Here is a 25,438-nt window from a genome sequence, read left to right as displayed (position 1 = left end):
ATTTTTTTAAAAAAAATTCTATGGTGAAGTCCTTGGGCCATTCATTTCTTTATTTTATCGGAGCTTCTTCTCTCACCATTAGTTTGAGGAAAGATAAGATAATAAATTGAGTACTCTCCTCGCTTTTTTTGATGATGTTGCTGATGGGTCAAAATAAACCTCTGGAATCCAGATGAATTTATGAATTATTCATAAATTAGGAAATCTTCCTTAACTGTTCGTACACTCTGCTTCTCCGTGTCGCTAAAGCCCCCGCTTAGGCTATATAAATTAATACATTTGCTGGAATTGTGACTTTGGGACATTTTATAGTAGTGATTTCAATGCTGTGAGTGATGAAATAGAAACTTGAGAACGTGAAGATTAATTTAAACCACATGATGGGTTCAAGGAAAATACACTACAGCTTCTTGAATGTGTTCTAACGCTGTACAGTGGGGAATGGGATCCAAAAAACCACCAATGAACTTTTAAACCCTCTTGAGAGGAATCAAACTAACACACTTAGCCCTGGAAGGGAGCTGTTCCAGATGTCAGAGAGGCCATCTCTCTCTCCCTCACAAACAGAGCCCTTCGCCTGAGAGAACACAGTTGGGAGATCAAGGAAAGAGGAGGGACCCCAACAGTTACCACTAATGGGATGAAGTTAGAACAATCTTTGCAGTTATTAGCTGGCTTACTGATTTGTCTTTCATTATAAATTATAGTTTTGTTGGGTTCTTTGAACAATAGATAACCAACAAATTGTATTCTGTGGACAGTTGGTGCCTTTGAAATAAAGGATCTCTTTTTCCCTTCCAGTTCGTTGTAGCGGTGTTCTGGATCATTTATGCCTATGACAGAGAGATGATTTACCCGAAGTTGCTTGATAATTTTATCCCAGGGTGGCTGAATCATGGAATGGTAAGTGGACTAAAACAAATGATTTCCTTTTATTTAAAAAAAAAAATCTACTAAAGAGCTGTTTTCTAATTTAGACTGTCCGCAGAATCTACCTAAATAGCTGTGAATTGAAAATTATAACGAGAGAGTACAGTTAGAGAAGAAAACTGAATATAAATAAAAAATGTCTTCTCATGAAATTGAGTCACCATTAAAACTACATAGTAGATGAATCCACAGTTTATAAGAGGTGTCAGTGGTGTTCGGTATAATACAATTGGCTCACTCCAGGACGGATTTAATTTCTGTGCCATTCAAAGGCTTGTCCCCTGTTGGAGACTAAGGATTGATTCCCACCTGCACCACTATGGACACCCCGTGCCTCCTCCGCTTCCCATCAGTGAGATTGTGTTGAAAGTAACCAGTGTACTTGGAGAATTTCCCCTGGAGGAGAGGCAGGGCTGTTACTTTCCCTGGGAGAGTCACAGGCGTTGGAGGTGTCCTTAGCAGTGGTCGTCCACCTTGTCAGGGTCTGCCCATCCCAGGGTATTTGCCTGCAGCTTCGAGGTCTTTTCCTTCTTCTCAGTCTAATTCTTTCGGATGCTTTAGCAATGATGTTACCTTCACAAGTTTCAGATCAAATACTTTGGCTGGTTTGCACATTGCTTGACAAGATTTGAGGGTATATTTTCTGCAGAGAAATTTTGTGTCATCTTCCCTTTCCATCTCTGGAATTGAGCACTGTTTTAACTTAGTTAACTAATTAACTAAGAAGCCTGCATTTTTTGGTTACATCAATTTTTAGAATGTGTCCCTGGGTGCTCCTAGTGAAAAGGGCAACCCATGACAGAAATTATAGGGGAATGAAGAACTGGAAATCACGCATCTGAGGTCCAAAGCAAGTGTTTCCCTTCTGCCCCCAATTTTGGTATATTTTAAGAAAATGCTGTGTAGTAACAAACAAACATTATTGTACTGAGGGCCATTGATCAAACCTTTTGTAAGCCAACGCCTCAAAAGTAGCACATCTCAGAGAACTGGAATTTTCCTTGAGTCCAATTAGAGCCACACTGTAGAATGATTAACATGGCACCTCAGGTCTAGCTACAAACAAATCTGTTGGGTCTTGTCAATTAAATTTAACCAGAAGCCTGACATGGTTACTCTGCCTCTCTCCAACTTTTTGCTTTTCTTGAATGTGGAAATGCTTTCATAACTCCCAAGTCTTTGCAATCCTCTGCCCCCAATGCCCTTCCCATTCTTCACTGGGAAACTCTTGCTTATCCTGCCAGCTTGTATACTGTCTTCTTCATGGAGCCTTTCCCCACTTTTACAAGCCGAGTTTGCTCTGCTGTTAGCTGTGCTGGCCCCGCACTTTCATTTCTCCATGGTATGTGTCCGCAAAAATGTTATACAGCTAGTGCAAAATGGCAGCCTTCGAATCCTGCGTCTCTGCCCAGCCACCTGGCATATAGGAAGAGCAGTACCTAATCATTAGATTGATGACTAATGCAGTACAGCCAGTCCCCATAATTCTTTGCCAGTCAATACTAATAACTACTATTTTTCGATAACCTACTGTGTGCCAGGCTATGTAATTTAATTTTCATAGTGGCTCTACGAACAAGAAATTATTATCCCTTTTACAGATGTAGAAACTGAGGCTTAGAAGGTTTCTGACACCAGAAGGGCCTTAGCTGAGAACAAATGATTACATCATGTGCTATAGAAGAAGAGTCCTGGGCAATCTGGCCTGTTGTCTACATCCCTAAACTGTACAGTGTTACCTTCTGGTTAGAGAATAAATCACAATCTTTGCAGATCCTGGCACCATCTAATGTTGCGAATGAATGGTTTATTAAGTTTGTATGAAGTTATTAGAACTTCAGCTGGACGCTCCTAATTTTCCCTTGATTCACTTTGATGGGTTAAAATTCTCACTCCTGGAGAAAAACACTACTTAGAAATGCAAGGAGGATTTGAGTGACAGAAATATTTAGGAAAGGGAAAAATAAATTAACGAACATGTCAAGTCCTCTCAGATAATATGAGCTCAATAGGTTTCTTTCCCAATGAATTTTGTCTTAGAAAAGCTGAATGACCATTTCTTGGCTTTTTTTCATGTTCCAATTCATGGTTCCAGAATTACTAGCAAAGAAGTTGCATTTGATGGCTGAGGAATATTTTGCAATATTAAACAATTTACATTACTCTAAATATGTATATGTGAAACTTTAAATACATCATGCATAAAACATGGTGCTGATGCTTTGGATTGGCAATTAAAATATGAACATTCAGTGCTGCAATCATGAATAATTTAATCTTTATAAAAAATGTGTAATATGATTTATGAAACATCAAAAAATTAAATCAGCATTTTCAGCTTCTTAAAAATTGTATTTAATTAATTATAGTTTGTATTTGCCTTTAATTTTAATAGCTACTTCTGAATATCTAATTTTAAAGTATGAAAATAATTCATTAAAATTTTTACATTTATTTAATGTTCATATTTTGATGAAAGCACTCAAGTTGTATACACTTTAATTATAATTAAATTTTATTTTTAATTGATATTTTAGATTAATACTGTCAGTAGAGCTCCAGTTTTGTAAGAATTTCCATTATAAAAACATATTTAGTGAATTTGCTGAAATGAAGGCAAGAAAATAAAATTTGGGGATATTTATATTATACTAAATATTTACATTTGTAATTTATAAATTTTACTACTCATCCAATCATATTTTTTATTTTGTTTTACAAAAATATATCTAAGAATGTAGGAAGATAGAACATATTTTATTTAATACTGTCTAGTTTAATTTGTAACCGTCAAATATTTCTGCAAATGGTTTACGGCTCTCTAGGCCTGCTCACTATCATTGCCTGCTTAGATCTTTATAACTACAAGAATTCCAAGAGAGAATGTACTCTGTTCTTACGTATAGAATCATATTCATTGTTTGAAGAATCTCAACATAATTTCTAGGGATCCAGAGCCCTGAACTGCAGAACTGAGATGCAGTGTATAAGTCTATCATGACACCATTTCAGGAGAATCATCAAGTCAGTCTTGAATTTGCAGCATTCAAACAGGCATAAGAGAAAACTTACAGGGTCTGAAATCCACAGGAGTTTCAATTTTGATTTACACTAAAGTTGCCAAAAGTTAGACATGATTATAACTAAAGGAAAATATCCTATCTCTTTCTTTCCATTGTCTTCCTCTTTTCTCTCAGCAAGCAATCCTAGAATTTATTTGCAGAAGGGAAGAGGAAATGGGTAAATAGAAGGGTAATACACCCTTGCTGTGTAAACACTAGCTTATCTCCAGGCTGCATTAAAATAGCACACACCCACACACCCTCCACACAAAGAATTTTAATTTACCACAACTAAAAATACAAACATATAAAGTATAGCACATTTATTTATTTGTTTGTTTATTTATTTATTTGATTTTGGCTGCATTGGGTCTTCACTGCTGCGCATGGGCTTTCTCTAGTTGCGGAGAGCGGGGGCTACTCTTCATTGCGGTGCACGGGCTTCTCATTGTGGTGGCTTCTCTTGTTGCAGAGCACAGGCTCTAGGCGCAAGAGCTTCAGCAGTTTTGACACGCAGGCTCAGTAGTTGTGGCTCGCGGGCTCTAGAGTTCAGGCTCAGTAGTTGTGGCGCACAGGCTTAGTTGCTCCGTGGCATGTGGGATCTTCCCAGACCAGGGCTCGAAACCCATGTCCCCTGCATTGGCAGGTGGATTCTTAAACACTGCACCACCAGGGAAGCTCCAGTATAGCACATTTAAATGGAGTCAGTTCAATATCCAAAATCAAAAATTGTTCTGTCCTTGCAAACCTATTTATCTTTGTATTCCCAGAAATTCAAACAGCATACCTGCCCATTAGGTATTCACTAAGTGTTGATAATGTAAAGGATGTTTGTGTAGTTGCTTTTGAAACTTAGAAGAATGTCAAGTTTACATTTATTTCTTTCTATCACCTTTTATTCTCAGTCCACTGAGAATCAGACAAAAGAAAAACAGAAGTGATATCAGCAAATGAATCAGAGTTTCCAAAATGTAATGAGAGTGGTCACAGATAGTTGTGGTAGGATTCCGCATGGCTGCCACATATGCGGGCTGAGCTTTGGTTTAATTCAATCTAGCAAACATTTTTTGAAAACCCACCACATGCAAAGCACCCTGGTAGGCACTGTGTAGTTACAGGATGAGAAAAACACATGCAGTTTTAAAGGATGGGAAGGGCATGTTTGAAGTGGATGAAGGTAAGTAAGAAAACAGTTTCCCAGACCAACAGACTGTTCACTCGGGCAAGGAGAAGCACTGTTGTTACTCTGGCTTGTTTCTTAGTTGCAAAAGTAGAACTGTGAACATTTCTCTAATGCTGATTATAATTTTAAAGCATTGTCAATGGAGTAAATACACTTTAAAAGCAATAAGTAAATAAATATTTAAACTCTAGAAAGATTGCAGACTCTCAGCGATGCTATAACAGGAAAAAACCAACAAGACAGTCTCAGCTTATTGAAGACCTAATTAATGTTTATAAAGTGCTTTTGAGAATGCCAAGCATGGCAGAAGGTTAGGATATTATTATTATCCCACAGATCTTTAAGCAGACATGACCTAGATGTTCTTCTAATCACAACAGGAGTTATTCATTCCCCATAGAATTTATCAGGAGACAAAAAAATAAATCCCACCTCTCATCATGCTTGATTTGTCAGTTGTTCTTGTTATATGTAACTGATCCTCAAGAGAACCTTAATTTAGGCAAATGTTTATTCTGTTCAATATTACTTTGACATTTGGTAATTACCAAAGTTTTTGTACATCTGTCTTTCCCAGAAAAGAAGGCATTAAATACTGCTTGGATGATCACTGGTTTTGCAGGAACTCAAATTTGACATTATTCTTTTGGTAAATAATACAACCTATAGAATTTTTCCTTTTCTGGGATAAAAAGATTATGCATTTCATGACCCATGGAGTCTGCCACCCTGATATTGGATCTTTTATAGAATAAGTTGTTGGTTGAAAGAAGACCTTCTTTTTCATATGAAAAAACTACCTTTCTCAATTTTCACAATATATTCAAAAGTAACTAGAAGATATCTGAAAATTTTCAAAAATAAAAGTAAGATTGGAACAGAGGTCAGAAGTTTCTTGGGAACTTCTTTCCAAGGCTCCCAATGGACCTCCCAAAGAAAACAAATAAGACCCCAAAGAACAAGAAGGAGAGCTACATCCACAGTGAGGCAGATACTTTCAGAATTATTGAATACTGTTCTCGTCCGTAAGCTTTTCTCGTGTCAAATTTTACTGATTTTAGCTTCTTCCATTGTGAATTTTCATTTGTGGTCATTAGTTCTACCAAGCCCAATTCTCCTGTGTTAGATATTGCCCGTCTAAAGTTTGACATGAAGATTCAATTATTCTGTCTCTTTTAAATCAGTAATGGATTTTAAGGTATTTTATTTTAGCTTTTGTCAGTTTTCTCTCTTATTTTTTATTTCACCTGGAAATATTGTAAATTGAGAAAATGTATTCTTTTAAATGATGTTTGAGAAACCTTTGAACAAGTTTGTGAGGCAGAGACGAAGAGGGTTTTCTGGTTCCACATATGAGGAGCTTGGAAGTTGCAACTCCATCATAACAGGTAAAAAGCTAAACAGATTAAAAAAATCAACAACTCTTCTTGGATCCATATGAGAAGGGAGAACATAGAGCAAACCACTGCCCCAAGGTTAGAGAGACAGACAAGCAAATACAGAGAATTACAACTAAACTGGAGCAGAGTCTCCTGAGCAGAAACCACTGCGGGAACCAGCACCTGGGGAGGGAAAACTGAATGGTAATTGATGGATTACTGGAGGCTCAGAGAGGACAACCCGAGAGTGAGAAAGTCCAGGGTGGCCCCGGCATAGAGAGGTTCCCACAATATTGTGAGATTTACCTGCAGGAGCTCAACCAGATTCCCACAATAAGTTTCAGAGAAACATCCCCTCATGCTTACAGCAGAGGGAAGAGAAAAGGAACCATTGTGAAATACAATACATCAGAACACTTAGCTCTTAACAAAGCCTGACCTTAATGGAAACTAGTTAACCAGAGTCTAACCTGCTGAGGTATCATGACCTGGGAGGAGGGACATACCCAACTCCAGCTGGCTCTAGCCTTCCTGTCCTACCTGAGGGGGAAAAAAAACCCCAAGAAACACTTGGGAAGTTCATAGTCCAGAGGCACAGTCTCACTAAAAGACTGAGTCCTAATCATAGGACTGTAGAACACTTTTCCTCCTCTGATACCTCACCACCATATTACTAAAGGCCTTTTACAGGAGTTCCTTTTACTCAGTACATCATGTCCGGCTATCAAAAAAAAAATCACAAGGCATACCAAAGACAACAAACACAATTAGAAGAGCAGAACCAGACATGGCTGGGATGTTGGAATTATCAGACTTGGAATTTAGAACAACTATGGTTAATATGCAAAGGGATAAAGTAGGCGTCATGCAAGAACAGATGGGCAATGTAAGCAGAGAGATGAAAATCCTAGGAAAGAACCAAAAAGAAATGCTAGCAATAAAAAACACTGTAACAGAAATAAAGAATGCCTTTGGTGGGTTTATTAGTAGACTAGACACAGCTGAGGAAAGACTCTCTGAGCTAGAAAATATATCAACAGAATCCTCAAAAACTGAAAGGCAAAAAGAACAAAGACTGAAAAAGCAGAATAGACATCCAAAAACTATGGGATAACTACTGAAGGTGTAACAGATGCATGATGGGATTACCAGAAGGAGAAGAAGGAGAAGGAAACAGAAGAAATATGACTGAGAATTTCCCTCAAATTAATTTTAGACCTTAAACCACAAATCCAGGAAGCTCAGCGGACACCAAACAGGATAAATGCCGAAACAAAACAAAACAAACAAAAAACCCTGCGCCTAGGCGTATCACTTTTAAACTACAGAAAATCAAAGGTAAAGAAAAAGTCCTGAAAGAAGCAAGAAAGAAGAGGAGGAGATAGAGAGGCTAGGATGGGGAAGGAGAAAAGATAGGGAGAAGAGAAAAGGAAAGGAGGGAACATCATGGGTGAGAAGAGAAATGGCCACGACAAGGAGGGAGATTGAATAGGAGTTGAGAAAGAGGAAGACCGGGGTGGGGGGTAAGGGAATTAAAAATGTCCTAGGATAAAGAAGACACAATGTCACGGCCAAACCACACAGTTTTGAACACCGTATCTCCTTCATAGCTTCTTGAGCTTTGGGGATTAATTTTTCTCTCTTCAGTGCCTGGCATAGTCCTTGGCATAGTATAGGTACTCAATAATCATTTGACGAATCAGTAGATGTTAGTAGATTGAGCTGGCCTCCTTTCTGTTCTTCGAACACACCAAGCACTCTGCTTGTCTTGGAATGCTCTCCACCAGAGATCTGCTTAACTCACTTCCTCACCCCCCTCAAATCCTTGCTCAATGGCACTTTCTCAGTAAGCCTTATGCTGAGTAGCCTATTAGGCACCGAAGCCACCCCATCCCCCCAGAATCCCCGTACCTTTCTCCTTATCCCCCTCATGGCACTTACTGCCTTTGACATACTATATGCTTTTATTTATATGTTGTGTTCAGAGCTTATTGTCCATCTCCTTCGTCTAGAATTTAATTTCCACAAAGACAGGGATCTTTGTTTTAGTGACTGATTTATCCCTAGCACCTGGAACAGTACCTAATTTATTGCATGAATGAATCGACTTTATCAATATTCTGTGTCCACATTTTCTCTTGTTCTCTTTCACCCCACTCTTTCTCGTTTCCCCTCCATAATTGTTGACAGAGAATGCAACCGCAAACCATTCACTTTTTTCCTAACTTGTATTTTACTTCACTTTTCAAATTCAGCTGCACTGCAGCCAAATCTTGCATGCAGGGCCTGCTGTCCCCCCAAAGGGGCTTATTGGTTGTACATATATTGTTTCTCTTACCTGAAAAGGCCAGAATTGATGTCTGAAGAACACACCATGGGTCCTTGGAACATCTAAGAGCCACGGGCCAGATAAGTAATAGCCTGGATCAAATGTATTGAAAAGCTCTTCCATATATTGATTGCTTTATTTGGGTATTTTTTCTCTAGGGTAATAGCCAGATGGCTTTTTAAAGTAACTTCCTGCCATCACAAATTCCTTTGTAGAACTGATTTTCCATGCAAGGGTAGAATTCAAGGCTAATATTACTTGGCTTATACTCTGCCCTTTTTCTTGCTACATTTAATAGATGAGCAGGCCCAGCAGTAGTGTGAGTTCATCAAAAGGTCTATAAATTATATTCAGATATTTTGGGGTCAGCAAAACCCAAAGAGTGGTTTACTCAAGTTTTCTTACCCCTAATCCTTAAATCCATAGATATTTCAAAGTAAACTTCATTCGTATGTTTCCCATTCATCTGCCCTTAGCTCTTCATAGTTGGGGGACGGGTGGGGACAGGCAGGCAGGTGTTGTCCTGGGAACTGGCTTCCTTCTTCACTACCACAAACAGATCATTCATTAGCCACAGACTTAACTCCTTGGCAGAAGTCCATCCCTATATCCTTTCCAGTTCCCTTTTAATTGAAGTTCCAACCTCAGCAAGCATCAACGATGGCTGCCAAAGAAAGTGAAGTGGGAGAAAAGCTGCATTTTCCGTCACAGAGGCACAGAATGCCAGAATCTTGGACTTGAGAAGCGACTCTAAAGATCATCTGGTCCATACACCATGTGATACTTGAATCACTTGAACAATATAATGGCAAATTCAGTCTCTGCCTGAGCATCCCTGATGATGGAGCTTCAGCAGTAGACCAAGACCATGGGGTCTTCAGCTTAGGAAAGGCTCTCATAAGGAACTGAGCCTTCCGTTCTTTTTAAGTCCAAATCTGCCCAGTCCCTTCATCCATTGTTCAAGATTGAAACACCAGTCCTATTTGTTCTCCTCATGTTCTCTTCCAAAAGGGTCTCGCTCTCCCTCATGACTTCAGTCTCTGCCCTACAAGAGTTATTCCCAAGTCTGTACTTCCTGGTCCAGTGTCTCATAGGGCATCACACTCTGCATTTGACACAAGGACCTTGAGATAAACATATTGAAACAACCTCATTAACCCCTCCTCTAAATCTTGTAACCCCATCTTGCATCTCCATCTCAATCATGGCAAGATTCATCTAAAAGCTCCTTTTCACCAGAACCCCTCAGAGTTAGTTGGCAAGTCATATCGTATATACCTCCAAAGTAGCTGTCGAGTCTGCCCCAGCCTCCTAACCTCCACCGTCCTTGCTTTAGTTCAAGGCTTCATCATCATTCAACTGAACTGAGGAAACAAGCTCAATTCATCTCTCTCCTCCCCACTGTCTCATCGCCAGACCTGTCTCCGCACTGCTGCCTCAGTTACTTTTCTAGAAGAACTGATGCCCCCTTTCTGCATTTCTTTCTCAGACACCACCTATGAGTGAAGTAGTCCAGAGGCTCCTCGGCATCTGAGTAGGTCTTCTCACTGCCCTCATAACACTTTGTTTATACACCTATGTTTTCTCTCATCACATTATTTGGTTACTGTTCAGTTACTTGCTTACTCCTCCAATTGGCTATGAGGCCATAAAGGACAACAAAATTTTTTATCCTTTCCTCCAAAACCTAGCATAGTGTCTGGGATTAAGTGCACGCTCGGTAAACATTTACTGAGGAAATGGTATACACACCCTTCATCACACTGTCTCCCCTGAGCAGGCTTCAGCTTGTCTAGATTTGTTTTCACACTTTCACATGACTTGGCAGGTGCAGTCGTCCTTGCGTGTTAGTGTTGTCCAAGCTTCCATTAACTTTTTCGGCAGTTTCACTGTTCTCTACACTAAAGCTTCCACGTCATTCTTACCTGACCAGTGTGGTTAAGCTAAGATTTAAAGTTGTTATTTTTGTTTTTCCACAAATTGCAGGACCCTAAGACGTATTCCTAGGGAATTCCAGCTTGTTAAATGCAGTGCAAATATGGGATGGGCTCTGGGGAAGCTGCAGGACTAAGAACTTGAGGATCATTGAATGGATATACTGGGGTTTAATAAAATGATGTATTCTTTGTTTTGAATTGCGGTGCCTAAGTTTGTGTCATTGAGTTGAAGCTGCTTTGGAGACAACACTCTGAGTAAAGTCAGTAACAACATAATTGATTTTTCAGAGCAGTAAATTATAACCACGTTGTAACTGTGCGTGGAGAGGATGGTTGATTCCTAAGGTCAAGACAGGTATTTAGATGATGATGACATATGTGGTGGCAGACAGGAAGAGCAGGCAGCAGTAACTGTTACTGAAAATGACGTCCACTTGTCCAAGCTCACCCCGCTGGCGAGGGGACTAGCTGGGAGTAGAATGCTGAGCTGCCTGACCCCACGGCACTTACTCTACCGAGGGCCTCTCTCCATGGAGCTTTAACATCGAGTTAAAGAGATGTCTTTCAACATGAATTGTCGTTATAGCTCACAAACGTATTTCATCAAGACACTGGTAAACATTCTTGGCATTTTAAATTATTTTCCTTCTCATCTAAGCAAGAGTGATTTTTTTCCTATTCTGCCATATCCATATTCAGAGAAGGAGCTTGCACCTAATGATCTAATTAAGGTATGTTTTAACCTAAGTGCAAAGATTAGCCCTGATTGGTGGAAATGTTTCCCTTTAATGCAAACTTTTTCATCCTTATCAGATACATTAATTCATGTGATCTGGTAATAGATCTAATTATCTTATAGGTCCACGTGCTGCTGTCCACATTGCTACTATCTATATGTGTAGGGTAAAAAGATCGATGTTAATAAACATTCCTTTCTATACATCCTTGTTGCCATGACCGCACACACAGCAGAATGTCTTTTTTGCTCTATTCTCTTTCTCACACCAGGTTAACTCAAAAAAAGCCCCTCTGTTTCTGTTTGCCGCACTTCAAATAGATGCAGACCTGTGAGCCACCTAGAAAAGGGAACTGAACCAAGTGACCTCCGTAGTTTTCTCCAGTTTTATTATTCTGTGGAAACAGTTTAGTGTATGTGATTTAAGAGGCGAATCAGAATAGCATTCTCTGCCCAACAGTCTTTCTAAATTTCTCTGCCGAGTTCCACTAGTGGGGAATTTAAAGCTTGTTGTGGGAATTCATGAGATTGTAGCCATGGAAGTACATAGCCCAGTGCCTGCCACATAGTAGGCCAAATAAATGTAAATCCTCTAAAGTAGGACGGGAGAAGATAAGGTAAGGTAAAATAAAATAAAGTAAATCCCTTAGCTAATGATTTCAACTTATCATCATATAGTAAGTGACAAATTAGTGTCAAACTCTGTCTAAAACTTCCAGGGAAGATGCCCTGGTGGAAATCTTGTATTTGTAGCAACACGGAATTTGTATATACTCCTAACCTAAAAAGTTAATGAAATTCCTTAAAAGCTCATATAAAATGTAAAATATTTCTCTTTGGACGTAGACTTCAGATCTTCTTTATTTATTTCTAAGCATTTGCCCTCAGTTGCACTTCTTGAAAAGAACTTTACTTAAACTCAGAATTTGCCGCTAATATTCACACATATGGCAAATATGAACTAATCAGACCACAGATATTTTGCTGCATTCCATGGTGTCTCATTTATTTGTTTAATTTGCAGCTATAGCAACTAAATTCCACCACTTCAGGCTTTCACACAGACCTACAGTCTGATTAGCTTGGTCAAAGTTTGGCACTCAGTACTGTTCTCAATTGAAGACATATGCACAGACTCACTTACCACATTTTTTAACCCGGCTTTCACACTGGGTAGAGATGTAATATTTGCATAAAAATATGAAAAGCCACCGTCTGCAAGGATAGTAGGCAACTAAAAGATGCAGCAACCTTCTTTTCTGTAACATTTCAAATCTTCAAGTTTTCTTGGCATGCTTTTCTCAAGCCCATCTGACTCTGAAGCAGGCTGCCTCTCCACAGAAGGCTCACTCTAGCAATGACTAATGGATTGACCTGGTGCCATGCTACTGCTGCTCTATGCATGCTGCTCTGCACAAGACGAGCATTTGGAAATGACCTTGAAACGAAGTTTTGCCAAGTTAGTGAAATATGGGCCTTCAAGGAGTGCCATTTCACCAGCCACTTCCACAAGGGTATTCATCACATTGTCAAAACTCGGCCCCTTCATTTGGTGTTGGTGTACCATGAGTGTTTAATGTGCACAAAGAATGATGCTCCCTCTTGATTTTATTAGTTGCACTTTGTAACAGGTTGGAAAAATCAGGTAATGGTGAAGATTGGCTTCCCACTGCTGTTCCTCCTAGGTGTTTCCTTTTCAAACTTTTGCTGAAAGAAGGGAAGATGCTCAAAGGATCCAACGGTAAATGGGGAGATGGGAGCTTAAAATGGAGGGTTAGCTGCAAACGGGGGTGAAGATGCAGGTGGTGGATAAAGAAAGGACAGTAGGAAGAAGTAACTCTCTGTGCTTGAAAACTGCCCAGTTGATATGATTCCATTTCATCGGATTTAGACTCCAGGCAGGGAACGATTCTTTTATCTCAGTTTGCGCACCCATATAGTAATCTGTTGCAGTTGTTTAAAAATGTTCAGCGATGTTGACATCAGTTGTTGCTATATGGATTTCCGTTTTACTGAGTGGTGTGTTTTAAGTCAGTGCCCAATGTCTCCTTTTGATTGCACTTCTCATGCTGGCGAAGTTGGCTGACATTTCAGGCTCTGGATAATGAAGCTGTGCTTTAACCTTATTTGGAAGTCAGTGATCAGGCTGCTGGATTGGTATGACTTGGAAAGGTCCCCCTCAGCTTCCCCTCCTGTGACCTCAATTTGACCAACATGGGACAGTTGCGACAGTCCAAGGTCAGGGCAGTCAAGGTGGGCTGTTGGAAGGACATTGGGGAACAAGTCATTTCTCTTAATTCATTCTTAATTCTCTTAATTCTTCATTATTTCTCTGAAGCCAGCTCTCAGATTTTTAGGCAAAATCAGATTCTATGCTTCTTTTTAAAAAAGAAGAAGAAAAGACCATTCAACCCCTCTAGAGTTCCCTGAGGAGACTGTAAAAGACCTCTGGCCAGTCTCATTTTTTTTTTTTTTTTTTTGCGGTACGTGGGCCTCTCACTGTTGTGGCCTCTCCCGTTGCAGAGTACAGGCTCCGGACGCACAGGCTCAGCGGCCATGGCTCACGGGCCCAGCCGCTCCGCGGCATGTGGGATCTTCCCGGACCGGGGCATGAACCTGCGTCCCCTGCATTGGCAGGCGGACTCTCAACCACTGTGCCACCAGGGAAGCCCCAGTCTCATTTTTTAAATGCTGATAATCCTCCCTAAGTAATCCTGGGAAACATACGTCTGTAAGATCAGGACAACACACTGTCAACAGCAACTTCCCAGAACATTCCTTGTTACTTCATCTGGGATTTTTCAATAAGTAATTTGATATTTCTGTGAGTGTAGACTGGACTCACTAAAATGAAGGCATTTTTTCCTTATAAGCTCAAGCCTTCCAGACTCATCATTTTGTAGAGTTACATAAGTAAGCCATACAACTAAGCTAAAAGTCTAAATTTTAGAATATAACTAGTGCAACACACCTTCTACAGTGACTTATGTTAAAACCAGTAATGCATTTGCAAAACAGTTTTTGCATGCAGCAATTTTATATTGAAATCAAGTTTGGTGATTTTTCATTAGATTTTACTAAGTGTCATATGCTAAATTATTTGCTTGTGAATTTTCTTTCTCCCCAGTTGCCTGTATTTGGAAAGTTTGCTTGAATAGTTCTGGCATAGGAAACTCAGAAAGATTCCTTTATCTTATCCTGTTTTCTGTGTCTGTATTTAGGAAGATTTGCTTTAAATTGCAGTTACTACCTTTTTGGGGTTTTTTTCCACTTTTCAGTATTTTAAAATGGAGAACATAATTTGCCAAATAGCCCTCATTCCTAATATAAAGCTCTCTCATATTAACATGACTGATTTTTAGTGTATTTCCTAAAACATCTCTCAACTTCTTAAATGAAGTAGGACTGAAAAAATATGAATAAAAGACTGAAGGAGGAAAGATAAAAGGAGAGGGAAATGCAGCAGGGAACATCACCCATCAGGAACACTGTGGCCTCTGGTATTCAACATCATAGATCACAGACCATAGGGACCGAGAGCCAGAATAAAAAAGAGAGGCCCAGGCCAAAGAGCTTTTGATCACCGAGAATCCTCGTGTCGCTGTTTTGCTGACTTCAGCACACAGCACTGCCTTTCTCCTCCCGATGGTATTTTTCATTTATCTTTCCAGTAAACATCTTAGGTCTGAGGAAGCAGGGAGCTTATCACTATTCAATATAAGTCAGACAACACCTTCACCTTTAATCTATATTCACATTCTCACCATCCTATTTATTAGAATCACATGAGATTACTTATGTGTATGTGAACAGAATGTAAAGCATTTTCTTGTGAAAAATGTATTGATCTATTCTGCATTCCCCCATAGCTCCCTTCAGCTGAACAGGGGCCTTCTCTCCAAAGGTGGGGACTTTCTCAACCTTTATTCTAACATAATGGCACTTGGTCTTCTTTTCTGTTGTGGCTTATCATTGCAAAATCTCTCTCAAATGTTTTCTATGTACCTTCATATATATTTATACTAGAACACACAGTTAAAAGAACTATGATCCTGTATTGGTCAGGGTTCTCCAGAGAAACAGAATCAGTAGGATGTGTGTATATAACAACGAATTGGCTCACGTAACTGTGGAGGGTGAAAAGTCCCAAGATCTGAAGCTGCAAACCCAGGAGAGCCAATTATATAGTTTCAGTCCAAGTCCAAAGGCTTGAGAACCAGAAGAGCTGATAGTGTAGGTTCTAGTCCAAGTCTGAGTCCAAAGGCAGGAGAAAACCAATGTTTCAGCTAGAAGACAGTTAGGCAGAGAGAGCAAATTCTCCCTTCCTCAGCCTTTTATTCTATTTAAGGCCTACAGTAGATTTGGATGTAGCCCATCCCCATTGGGGAGGACAATCTGCTTTACTCAGCCTACTACTCAGCATTTGAATAAATGCTAATCTCATCCAGAAACACCTTCACAGACACACCCAGAGTAATGTTTAACCAAATACTTGGGCACCCCGTGGTCCAGTCAAGTTGACCCATAAAATTAACCATTACAGATCCCCGTTGAAAACTCCTCTTTCCCTTTAAAAACAACTTCACTTTTAGAGGTCTTGAATAATGCTTTCTTTTTTCCATGCTGTTAAAACTGCACTATTGTTTGTCAGCCAGGTTGGCTTAGGTCTCGTGCTCAGAGACCAGCCAATGAATGCTGATCGATTCAGTCTGCGATGGGACCCATGCATCATCTGTATTTTTTTTTAATGCTCCTTCACGTGGTTCTGAAGCACAGTCAAGTTGGAGAGCCCTTGAATTCATGGGTATCTAGGCTTCCTTGGGGTTTGAGGAAAGTGGTTGATGGAAGAACACAAAGAGGGAAGTCACCGTGGTGATGGCTGGAGCTGAGCTGAGTGGAGGACACGGCAAAGAGACAAACCTGGGTAAACATGCATGACCAGGTCAACCTAACCATTATGCATTGGTTACAAGGTGCCCCGGTTTCTACTGGGATAGAATCCGGCACCACCCCCAAGATTCTAAGAAAAATGAATCAATATTAACATTACTTAGAAGATTAAAGGCATAATACATGTGTCAGTTATCATTAATCCTTGAAAATATTTATGGAGTTAAATGGTCTGTAACTAATTAGAGACGGCAGTTAACAGGGGATACGGGTTTTCTCTGAGTTATATGAAACAAAATATAAATCTTTTATATAACTCTATTTCCTACAGAATGGATTTTTACTTGTCAGTGGGATTTTTTCAGTTTTATTTTATTCTCTTGGATTTCACTCCTTTTCCATAAATCCTACAAGGAGAATTACAATGAGGTGAGTCATAGCCTTAACACTTTTTCGGAGCTTCTTCTGCCAGTGCGGCTTAGAATATAGGGAATTTTTTTAAACTGTGTTTGGGAAACATGGGAAGAGAAAAGGAGGGATGGAGGGAGGAAGGAGAAAAGGAAAGGTACAAAATATTTTACTTTAGATTACATTTTTTAACGCCATGGCCTTATGAAGGAGAAACTTTCATAAGATCTATCAGTACATTGTAGACCACCTGAAGTACAAATGGACCAGGTTTCAGAAGTTCATTCATGAGCTAGTCATTTCGAACTGGGAACATATTTTCACACAAAAATTTTGTTCTATAAGTGGTAATTCATTTTCGAGGCTAGCTCATAAACTCTCCGCATTCTGTCTTGAAGCTGATTGTACACTTTCAGTGATAAATAGTACACCGTACTGTTGGAAACACATAGATCTAAAGAACATAAAAGCAATGAAATCAATAGCTGAGTTGCTTAACACTTTTCCCTTGAATGCTGGTACTGGAGGGAAAGCAGATTTAAATGGAGGCGCATGAGGACATTCAGAACATCTAACGTGGATATTTGAGAGCACCTGTCAAGTGAGCAGAAACCGTTCTCTCTTGAGGGTCTCTGCATCCACGTGTACACCTCAAGCTACTCACCAGAAATCAACACGCTTACCATATTAGTGAGTTCTCACTAAAAATGCCTTCTTTCCTCCCTGCAATAAATATTGGTGGAGCACATACTTGTGCAGTGTGCTCCTTACCCCTTATGCCAGAAGAAAAAACAGGAAGTACCTCTCTCCTTGTGGAGCTTGCAATCTAGCGGGAGAGACAATCAAACAAGTTTACAAATAGACAACTTATGATTCATCCATTTTTATGAAGAATCATATATGAGCATTAAAGTCCATACATATTTATTAGGAATAATGACTCATACAGGGTACACCTGGGGGTGGGGGACACAAGTCTTTGTTAAATACTTGCTGTGGCCAGCCACTGACTTGCGCGATCTCATTTCACCCTCAGAGTGACCCTGGGGTCAGGGATCATTATCGCCGTTTCTGAGATTCAGAGAAGTTAATGTGTCAAAGAGGGTAGGACACTGCAGCCTAGCCTGGATGTAAACCAAGCCTGTCTGACTCCAGGCACTTTTCTGTCAATCTCAGCTGCCTGTTCTGCAAAACGACTCTGAAGATATTTCCTATTATTCGACTCAGTATTTTTTTATGTAAGAATCCATGCAATAGTCTCCTCCTAGAATTTAATACTGGAAACAGTGCTGTCTCTCCTGGTGCTTCTCCTTAATGGGAGATATTTCCGCTTCTCCTCTGATGCCACATTTCGTGTTCTCATGCCATAGCCAGCTGGTTTTCTCTCCTTTCCCAGTGTATTTTTTTCATCTGATTCTTTATTTTGTGTTGATTTCCACTGCCCTGAGTGTTTTATATTGCAAGCTGCCTTGTCATTTTGAGAAATGGTTAGAATATACATTACACAAATAGAGAAGAAATAGTTATGACTTCCGGAATTCCTCACTGCTCTGTTTTTGTATCCTCCACATGACCTAGAATAGGGCCTTGCACTTAGGAGTGAGAAATAAGTGTTGACGGATTGTTCTGGTTATTTTAAAGAGGGTGAGGAAGTTGATGGCCCTGGCCATATATGTTAACTTCACCATAAGACTGACTATCCTTTTCCTTAATAGAGATTTATCTCTTGCATTGTCCTGTGTTTGTTACCCGTAAATGGAATATAAAGGACAATGATCACAGCCAGCATATATCACGCTCCCCCCTTCTGCTGTGCTAAGCAGTTTATAGATATTGTATACTTAATCCCAACCCTATCATTATTCCCATTTCACAGAAGGAGAAACTGAGGGCTAGAAAATTTAAGTGGTCAATGGGGAAATAACCTTTTTCCTGGTAATTCAGCAAGAGATGGAAGAAAAGAGTGGGGAAAGAAAAAGGATTATATAAGAGAAATAAATTGCTTCAAGTGTGACCAGTCAAATGCAAAAGAAGACCGGGAAGAATTGCAAGTGATTTAGAAGGGAATTATTCTTCCTACCCATCCCCTGCTCTGTTCACCGAGAGGAGGAAGAAGTCACATGCAAATGGCTATTTTTATATGTGAGACAGTCTGTCATCAGGAGGTCATAACTCAGTGGGAGGCTGATCTTAGAAATGTCTTTAATCCACATATTTATTTGGATAATTTCAAGTTATATAGTTTAATGTATGGCCAGAAACCTAAAGGTCTTCTTTATCCTTCTGGGCTGGCCCTTACTTTCCTGTGGGTCCCCAGCCTGCTGTAACCTCAGGATCCCTGGAGAATCTGGATGCGTGTTCGATTCCTCTACCTCTTGGGTAGTGACCCCAACGCACCTGTGGTCATTACTGCCCCGGGAGCAGTAGCTGAGGTTCTCAGTGCACCTCTGCAGCTCTTCATAGCAGAAGGACAAAGAAACACACTGGCAAGAGGGAGAAGCAGGGCCATCAGGCCTCCCCGAGGGAATTGAGGAACAGTCAGAGTGAGAGATGAACCCATTCAGGGTATTTGCTCAACTGAACACTCTTGTGCTTGGGACTCTTCTGGGTCCTGACTTCGTTCTTCTTGAGAAGGAACAGCCAATCATGGGAGAAAAATTAAAGCTCCAAGAGAGGATGGAGGAGGTGACCACTTTTCAGGAGCTGACATTGGAAGTAGATGCAGTGATTCAGGGAGAATTTCCTTTCAGGCTGAGCTTCGGGAACTCAAAATAATTGGATATTTCTGGAAGTGAAGTCAAAGATATGGGCATAACTGGAGCTTTGGTTAGAGACATAAGCAGGGGCTCAGATCTGGGAAAGCCCTACATACCAAAAACTAGTTTTGGTTTTATATCTTAGGAAACAAGAAGCAGGGCAAAGTTTTGCACGAGGACAATGATTTGATTTACACATGAGAGAGATGGGGAAAAAAAAGGAAGGGTGTCCGAGCTAGAGGAACAGCATATACAAAGGCGGGAAATACCACCATGTGTTGGACAAGCTGTGTGGAGAGTCATCTGAATGCAGAAAAGGTGTGAGGAGTTCGTGGCACTGGGAGGTCACCCAGGACCAGGCCTGGTGAAGAGACTGAACTTGATCCTAATGGCTTTGGGAAGTGGCTGAAGGATTTCAGAGGGAGTGTGGAACCAGACAGTTATTTCCTTCTTCGGGGTTGAGGGAGAAGAATTGACAGGGACAGCCTGCATTTAGGAGGGAGGGGAAGAGGCTGAGGGTGGAGCCTTGGCCAACGCCCACACTTCGGGGAGGAAAAACTGAGAAGGTGTCATCACAGGGGTGGGGGAATAGCTGAGGGAGAAGGGGAAGAGGAACCAAGAGAGGAGAGTGCTTCCTGGATGTTACCGGGCACTTCCAGAGATGACAGGTGGGCAGCATCCTGGGCCACACGGAAGTCTGATCAGACGAGGACAGCAACCCGCACAGGTGCTGACGAGTGGCAAGATGACCACAAGCGGACAAACAGTGGAGAAAAGAGGAGCCTGCCTGAAGAGCAAAAAGCATTTTAAAAAAATCTCATCAATGTGGCATTTCTTTAGATGAGGGAAGATGGATCGCTTCATCTTTCACTTGAGCCAGAAGCAAGGGCAGCTCAGCATTTGAGGGGTAGATAATTCTTCCCTTACTGGTCTCACCTCCTTGTGACCCTCCATTTTCTCCTGGTGAAAGAGGGGCTATTTCTGACACATACCTTCCGCAGGGTCAGTTTTCCCAGCTACATGAAGATGGCCTTTGGTGTTCTTACTACCACTTAATGTACTGTCATCCAGAATTTTTTTCTATGTTGATCTGAATGTTAATCTATACATAATAAGGCTAAATCATAGGAGAATGTGGGAACCACTGATAAAAAGAATTTTCTTGTTTTGTGCATTTCTTGAGGGGTGGAGAAGAGAAACTTTAAAATAATACTTCCAATTTGTGACGTCCCATTTGTCAACACATCAGAAGCCAGAAAAACAGAAACAGAAACATAATTTGATTAATTGGAAAGCTGAATGATTTAGATTATATGTCTTTCTTTAAAATTTTCTGAAATCTGATTTAGATATTTAAGAGCCTTCAGAAACTTCTGTGGGCGTGTCATTAGAGATAAGCCATTTGTTTTGGTGAGGATTCAAAGAGAAATGTATTTTAGAAAATGGATGAAATTGGACCTGACTTAGAGAAGTAGTTCCCTGAAGTTCATTTGAAGACATTGAACTGTGGGCTCCCTGCTTTGACCATTTCTCAAGATATATACGGAGACAGGAACTGGAATGGGGATTTTAGGTTGCTGTGAAGTTGGTGTTAGAATGTGCTAAGCATGCCCATGACATCCTTGGAGGTACGAGAGTACAAATGAGATATAAATGCTTCTCAGTTCTTTCTCATAATTTCTCTAATCTTCTGGCAATAAAAAAAAAAAGAAAAGAAAAAAATTTTCAGGGGTATAAAATGTTATTGAATTTGCAGCCGTTGTCATAGTTACCTGCATAGTTTCATTGCTTTATTAATGTGTAATCCCCTTTATTTCTGGAAATATCATTATAGTGAAACATAATAGTCTGCAGCCTCTTAGCAGGTTTCACCACATATCTCAGAGATTCTGACAGTGGCTGTGATGAATGTGTTTGTGGTTTCTGGGCCACCTGTGTACTGTTGATTCAGTAACTAGGACATCATTGTTTAGGAAAAGACAACTTGAAGTTAAAACTCTGAGAATCCCTTAGAAGTTAAAATGCTTCCCTAAACAAAAGTGCTTATTTTTTCCTAGAGGAAAATGATCCAAGGCTTGAGTCTTTTCCTAACTAAAATAATTTAGGTTTTCTGACATTAAAACTTTTTAAAGTAATTTTTATTACTTACTAAAGTCACTTGGAGGTGATCAGGAAATTTTTTTTCTGATCAACTCTTCAAAATATTATCTTTCCTAAATTTGTTTCGTACATCATAAAAGGTTTTTTGTGAGAAACTGTTAATAGAGATTTTGAGTAAGTTTTTCCAAGTGTATTCTCCCACTACTCAAGTTGAAGCTAAATATTATAGTTCAGTAAATTATCTTTCAGTCTCACTGCTACTTATGGTAGATGCTGCTGGCTGATCCCCAGATTCATTTCTCTTCTTCCTGGGTGCTCAGCTGACTACACTTCCCAGCATCCCTTGCAGTTAGGTCTGACCATAAGACTCATGGGACAGTGGAATGTGGTAGAAGTTATGAAATCATATCAACTTCAAATCAACTTCCAGTTGTGGCCCATAAGTACCTCCCCCTTGACCCTACCATCCCTTGTTACCATGCTGGTTGGTGACTCTGCCAATCTGGACCCTTGAATAACTAGATGGAACAGAGCCTCCCTGCCAACCAGAAACATCTATTGTTATCGAAAGGATTCGAACCCTCTGAGATATGAGGGTTGTGTGCTATATTCAGCTCGTGTTACCCTAACTAATACACTACTAATCAACATTTCTTCTAAGCAGCCATATAATCCTTGGGATAAGGTCCGTGATTTTCATCCACAAATTTTTCCTATAACTTCTTTCAGTCTTTAGAAACAAACTGGCATTGAAAATCCCAGGACCCCTAATCAGTGTCCAGTGATAACTTCGCTGTTTTGAACAAGTGCTGGAGACCTGAATGGCTACAGCTATAGTAGAGAATTGGAAAACATCATTAGATCCTTCTGACCTTCTGACTTATGGCACAGAGAACCAAAAGAAATGGAATTAACCTTTTCTGGATACTTCTATGTGTCAAGTACCATGTTCACTCCTTTAATATACATTATTTATTCGCTGTAATTCATCTTCTAGGGAACACTGTTATTCCCATTTTATAGATTTTTAAAGTGTCATATAGTTTTAATAATTTCTTCATAGTTAGGGAGTAGCATGGGGAGGACTCAAATAAAAGTTTGCCTGGAAAGTGTCCATCGACAGATGAATGGATAAAGAAGATATGGCACATATATACAATGGAATATTACTCAGCCATAAAAAGAAGCGACATTGAGTTATTTGTAGTGAGGTGGATGGACCTAGAGTCTGTCATACAGAGTGAAGTAAGTCAGAAAGAGGAAAACAAATACTATACGCTAACACATATATATGGAATCTTAAAAAAATGGTTCTGAAGGACCTAGGGGCAGGACAGGAATAAAGACACAGATGTAGAGAATGGACTTGAGGACACAGGGAGGGGGAAGGGTAAGCTGTGACAAAATGAGAGAGTGGCATGGACATATATACACTACCAAACGTGAAATAGTTAGCTAGTGGGAAGCAGCCGCATGGCACAGGGAGATCAGCTCGGTGCTTTGTGACCACCTAGAAGGGTGAGATAGGGAGGGCTGGAGGGACACACAAGAGGGAGGAGATATGGGGATATATGTATATGTATAGCCGATTCACTTTGTTATAAAGCAGAAACTAACACACCATTGTAAACCAATTATACTCCAATAAAGATGTTAAAAAAAAAAAGTTTGCCTGGAACAAATCCAGCCACACTGGATTTTCACAGTGTACATTCAGTTAACTAGTGTCAGTCAATCATCATACCTCAAGACAGAGTGATAGCTAGTAATAATTGAAAACACATGCAAAGAGTATTGGATTATCTGTCATGTTGGCAATAGAAACTCTCATTAGATTTTTAGAAAATTATAAGACTGACATTGTTGAGGTTTACCTTCTATCTTAATTAAGATATCAGAACAGCTGTTGTAACAGATACCAAAATAACCATAGTTTAAAAACTGATGGTCTGGAAGTTGGCAGGCCAGCTGTTCCTCATGAGGTCAACCAGCGCCCCGGGCTCTTTCATCTGGTTGCTTTGGGATCCTCTTAAGGTTTTTCTTCATCGGCATCTGTATATAAGCCCTTAAGAAGTGGGTATAAGAGAGGAGAGGGCACACGTCTTTCCAGTTAAAAGTGTGATCCCGAAATGGCACACATCACTTTTGCTCAAAAAGTTGCATGGTCTCGTAGCTATCTAACTGCGACAGAGTCTAGGAAATGTCATCTCTAAGTGCTTAGCCTTGTGCCAGGACTTCTTCTTTCTTCTTATAGAAGAAAGGGACAAGAGGTATGGTGGGACAAATCACAGCTTTGCCCCACCTCCTTTCCCTTCCCATTCTTTGATAAACATGCTAATGAGAAAGATCCAAAGCAGCAGTAGCGGAAAAAGGGAAGGAAATGAATCAAGCAAACTAAGTAATGCAGAAATTGAATATCTCCTTTCTCCTTAACCTCTTCCAGCACATATGCTAAAAGAATCAAGAGTTAGTGCCTTGCACTAAGTTGTTTAAAATAGGCTATAACTATTAAAGCAAGCATTCTCTGAATAAAATGATTGCAACAAATGGAGGACATATGAACAAAGACTAGATATTAAATCATCTTAAGTAATTAGGATTAATTTCGTTAGGTCTGACATGTGGTTGAATTATAAAACAAAACCTCATCTGGTAGAGATATTTCCTGAGGGATATATAAGTGAAATGATATACTGTCTGGAGTTTGCTTTAAAATACTCCAGAAAAAAAAAAAAAAAAGGGAGTAAGGTTGATGAACAGATGAAATTAGATTAGGAAAATGTTATGAGTTGTTGAAACTGGATGATGGGTTCATGGGGGTTCATTATGCTGTTCTTTCGACTTTTATGTATATTTGAAATATTCCATACCATAATACAAAGTTAAATAAATATTTGTTCCAGGAAAGAAAAGCAGTTTTTGGCAGTGCCCTGATATTCATATGAGCTCATTTCTGTACTCCAGTTAAGTACACTCTTAAGTTTCCAGTGAACTATTATTTATATTGCATGCGTACAACTGGAAAAATTCACTTCATCTAAAGAATTCATTAATAATTTGAGCCAATTAAACAAAACTTTGGTGAGTGCCTGCTGCATCTAGTGACGCAAGGGATGCAAAAATGAATACAACAAAGCCCATGAGTTTAAAGTCTAATCAAGCAGATAAGACAGTCTCTCAAATAAATCTAGTTTAAGAGAAGTATACAAGGAGGTTTAAAGGTTAGGAGATCACATCAAATTGGAAGGATTAGCAGAAGTTTCCTGGATCAGGTATGGTAAGCTTTAAAGACAAGGGTAGGCTTTTGGCAGATGGGAATGGTGGAGAGAGTGGTCTGGGCAGGGGACCACCAAGAGAAAGGCTCCAAGCCAGAGACTATGAGTTGGTTCCCTGGTGACAGGAAAGGCAGATACGGTTTTGAGTGTTGAGTATCTGGATGTCCCATTAAAGGAAATCGGGGAGTAAAGAGGACCCAACTGAGAAAATTTCTGTTCTTTATAGAGACCTGTTATCTTTGAGACCCTGGTGAGACCCCAGATGAGATGTCCGTCTCCAAATATGGTGTTGGGGTACAGAGAGGGGTTAGTGTGGGTAGTCAGCTGCATAAATGGGCGGTTGAAACTGTAGTTAGATGATGAATATACTACTGAAGAGAACAGATTTATTTTAAGACTAGTTTTATTAGAGTAGAGCATGGGAATTATGACAACATCATTGTGAAAACTACA

General features: G+C 39.9%; 1 protein-coding gene across 5 annotated transcripts in view; it reads left to right on the top strand.

Annotated features, from left to right (window-relative positions):
* AIG1 (androgen induced 1) overlaps window positions 1–25,438 on the top strand; it is a 234,042-nt gene that overhangs the window by 90,053 nt on the left and 118,551 nt on the right. For 4 of the 5 annotated variants that reach the window (XR_004352526.1, XM_032651161.1, XM_032651162.1 and 1 more), the window contains exon 3: window positions 802–903. Coding sequence is in view for 3 of the 5 variants with exons in the window: in XM_032651161.1 (XP_032507052.1) it covers window positions 802–903 (102 nt within the window). In the remaining 2 variants the exon portion in view is untranslated. Of the gene's footprint in view, window positions 1–801; window positions 7,899–25,438 lie in introns of those variants that run through there. The other variant, XR_004352527.1, reaches the window with a different exon arrangement.

The sequence above is a fragment of the Phocoena sinus genome, chromosome 12, assembly GCF_008692025.1.
Source record: "Phocoena sinus isolate mPhoSin1 chromosome 12, mPhoSin1.pri, whole genome shotgun sequence".
Taxonomy (NCBI): Eukaryota; Metazoa; Chordata; class Mammalia; order Artiodactyla; family Phocoenidae; genus Phocoena; species Phocoena sinus.
Note: the sequence above shows the minus strand (reverse complement) of the source record. Positions and strands in the feature narration are given on the sequence as shown.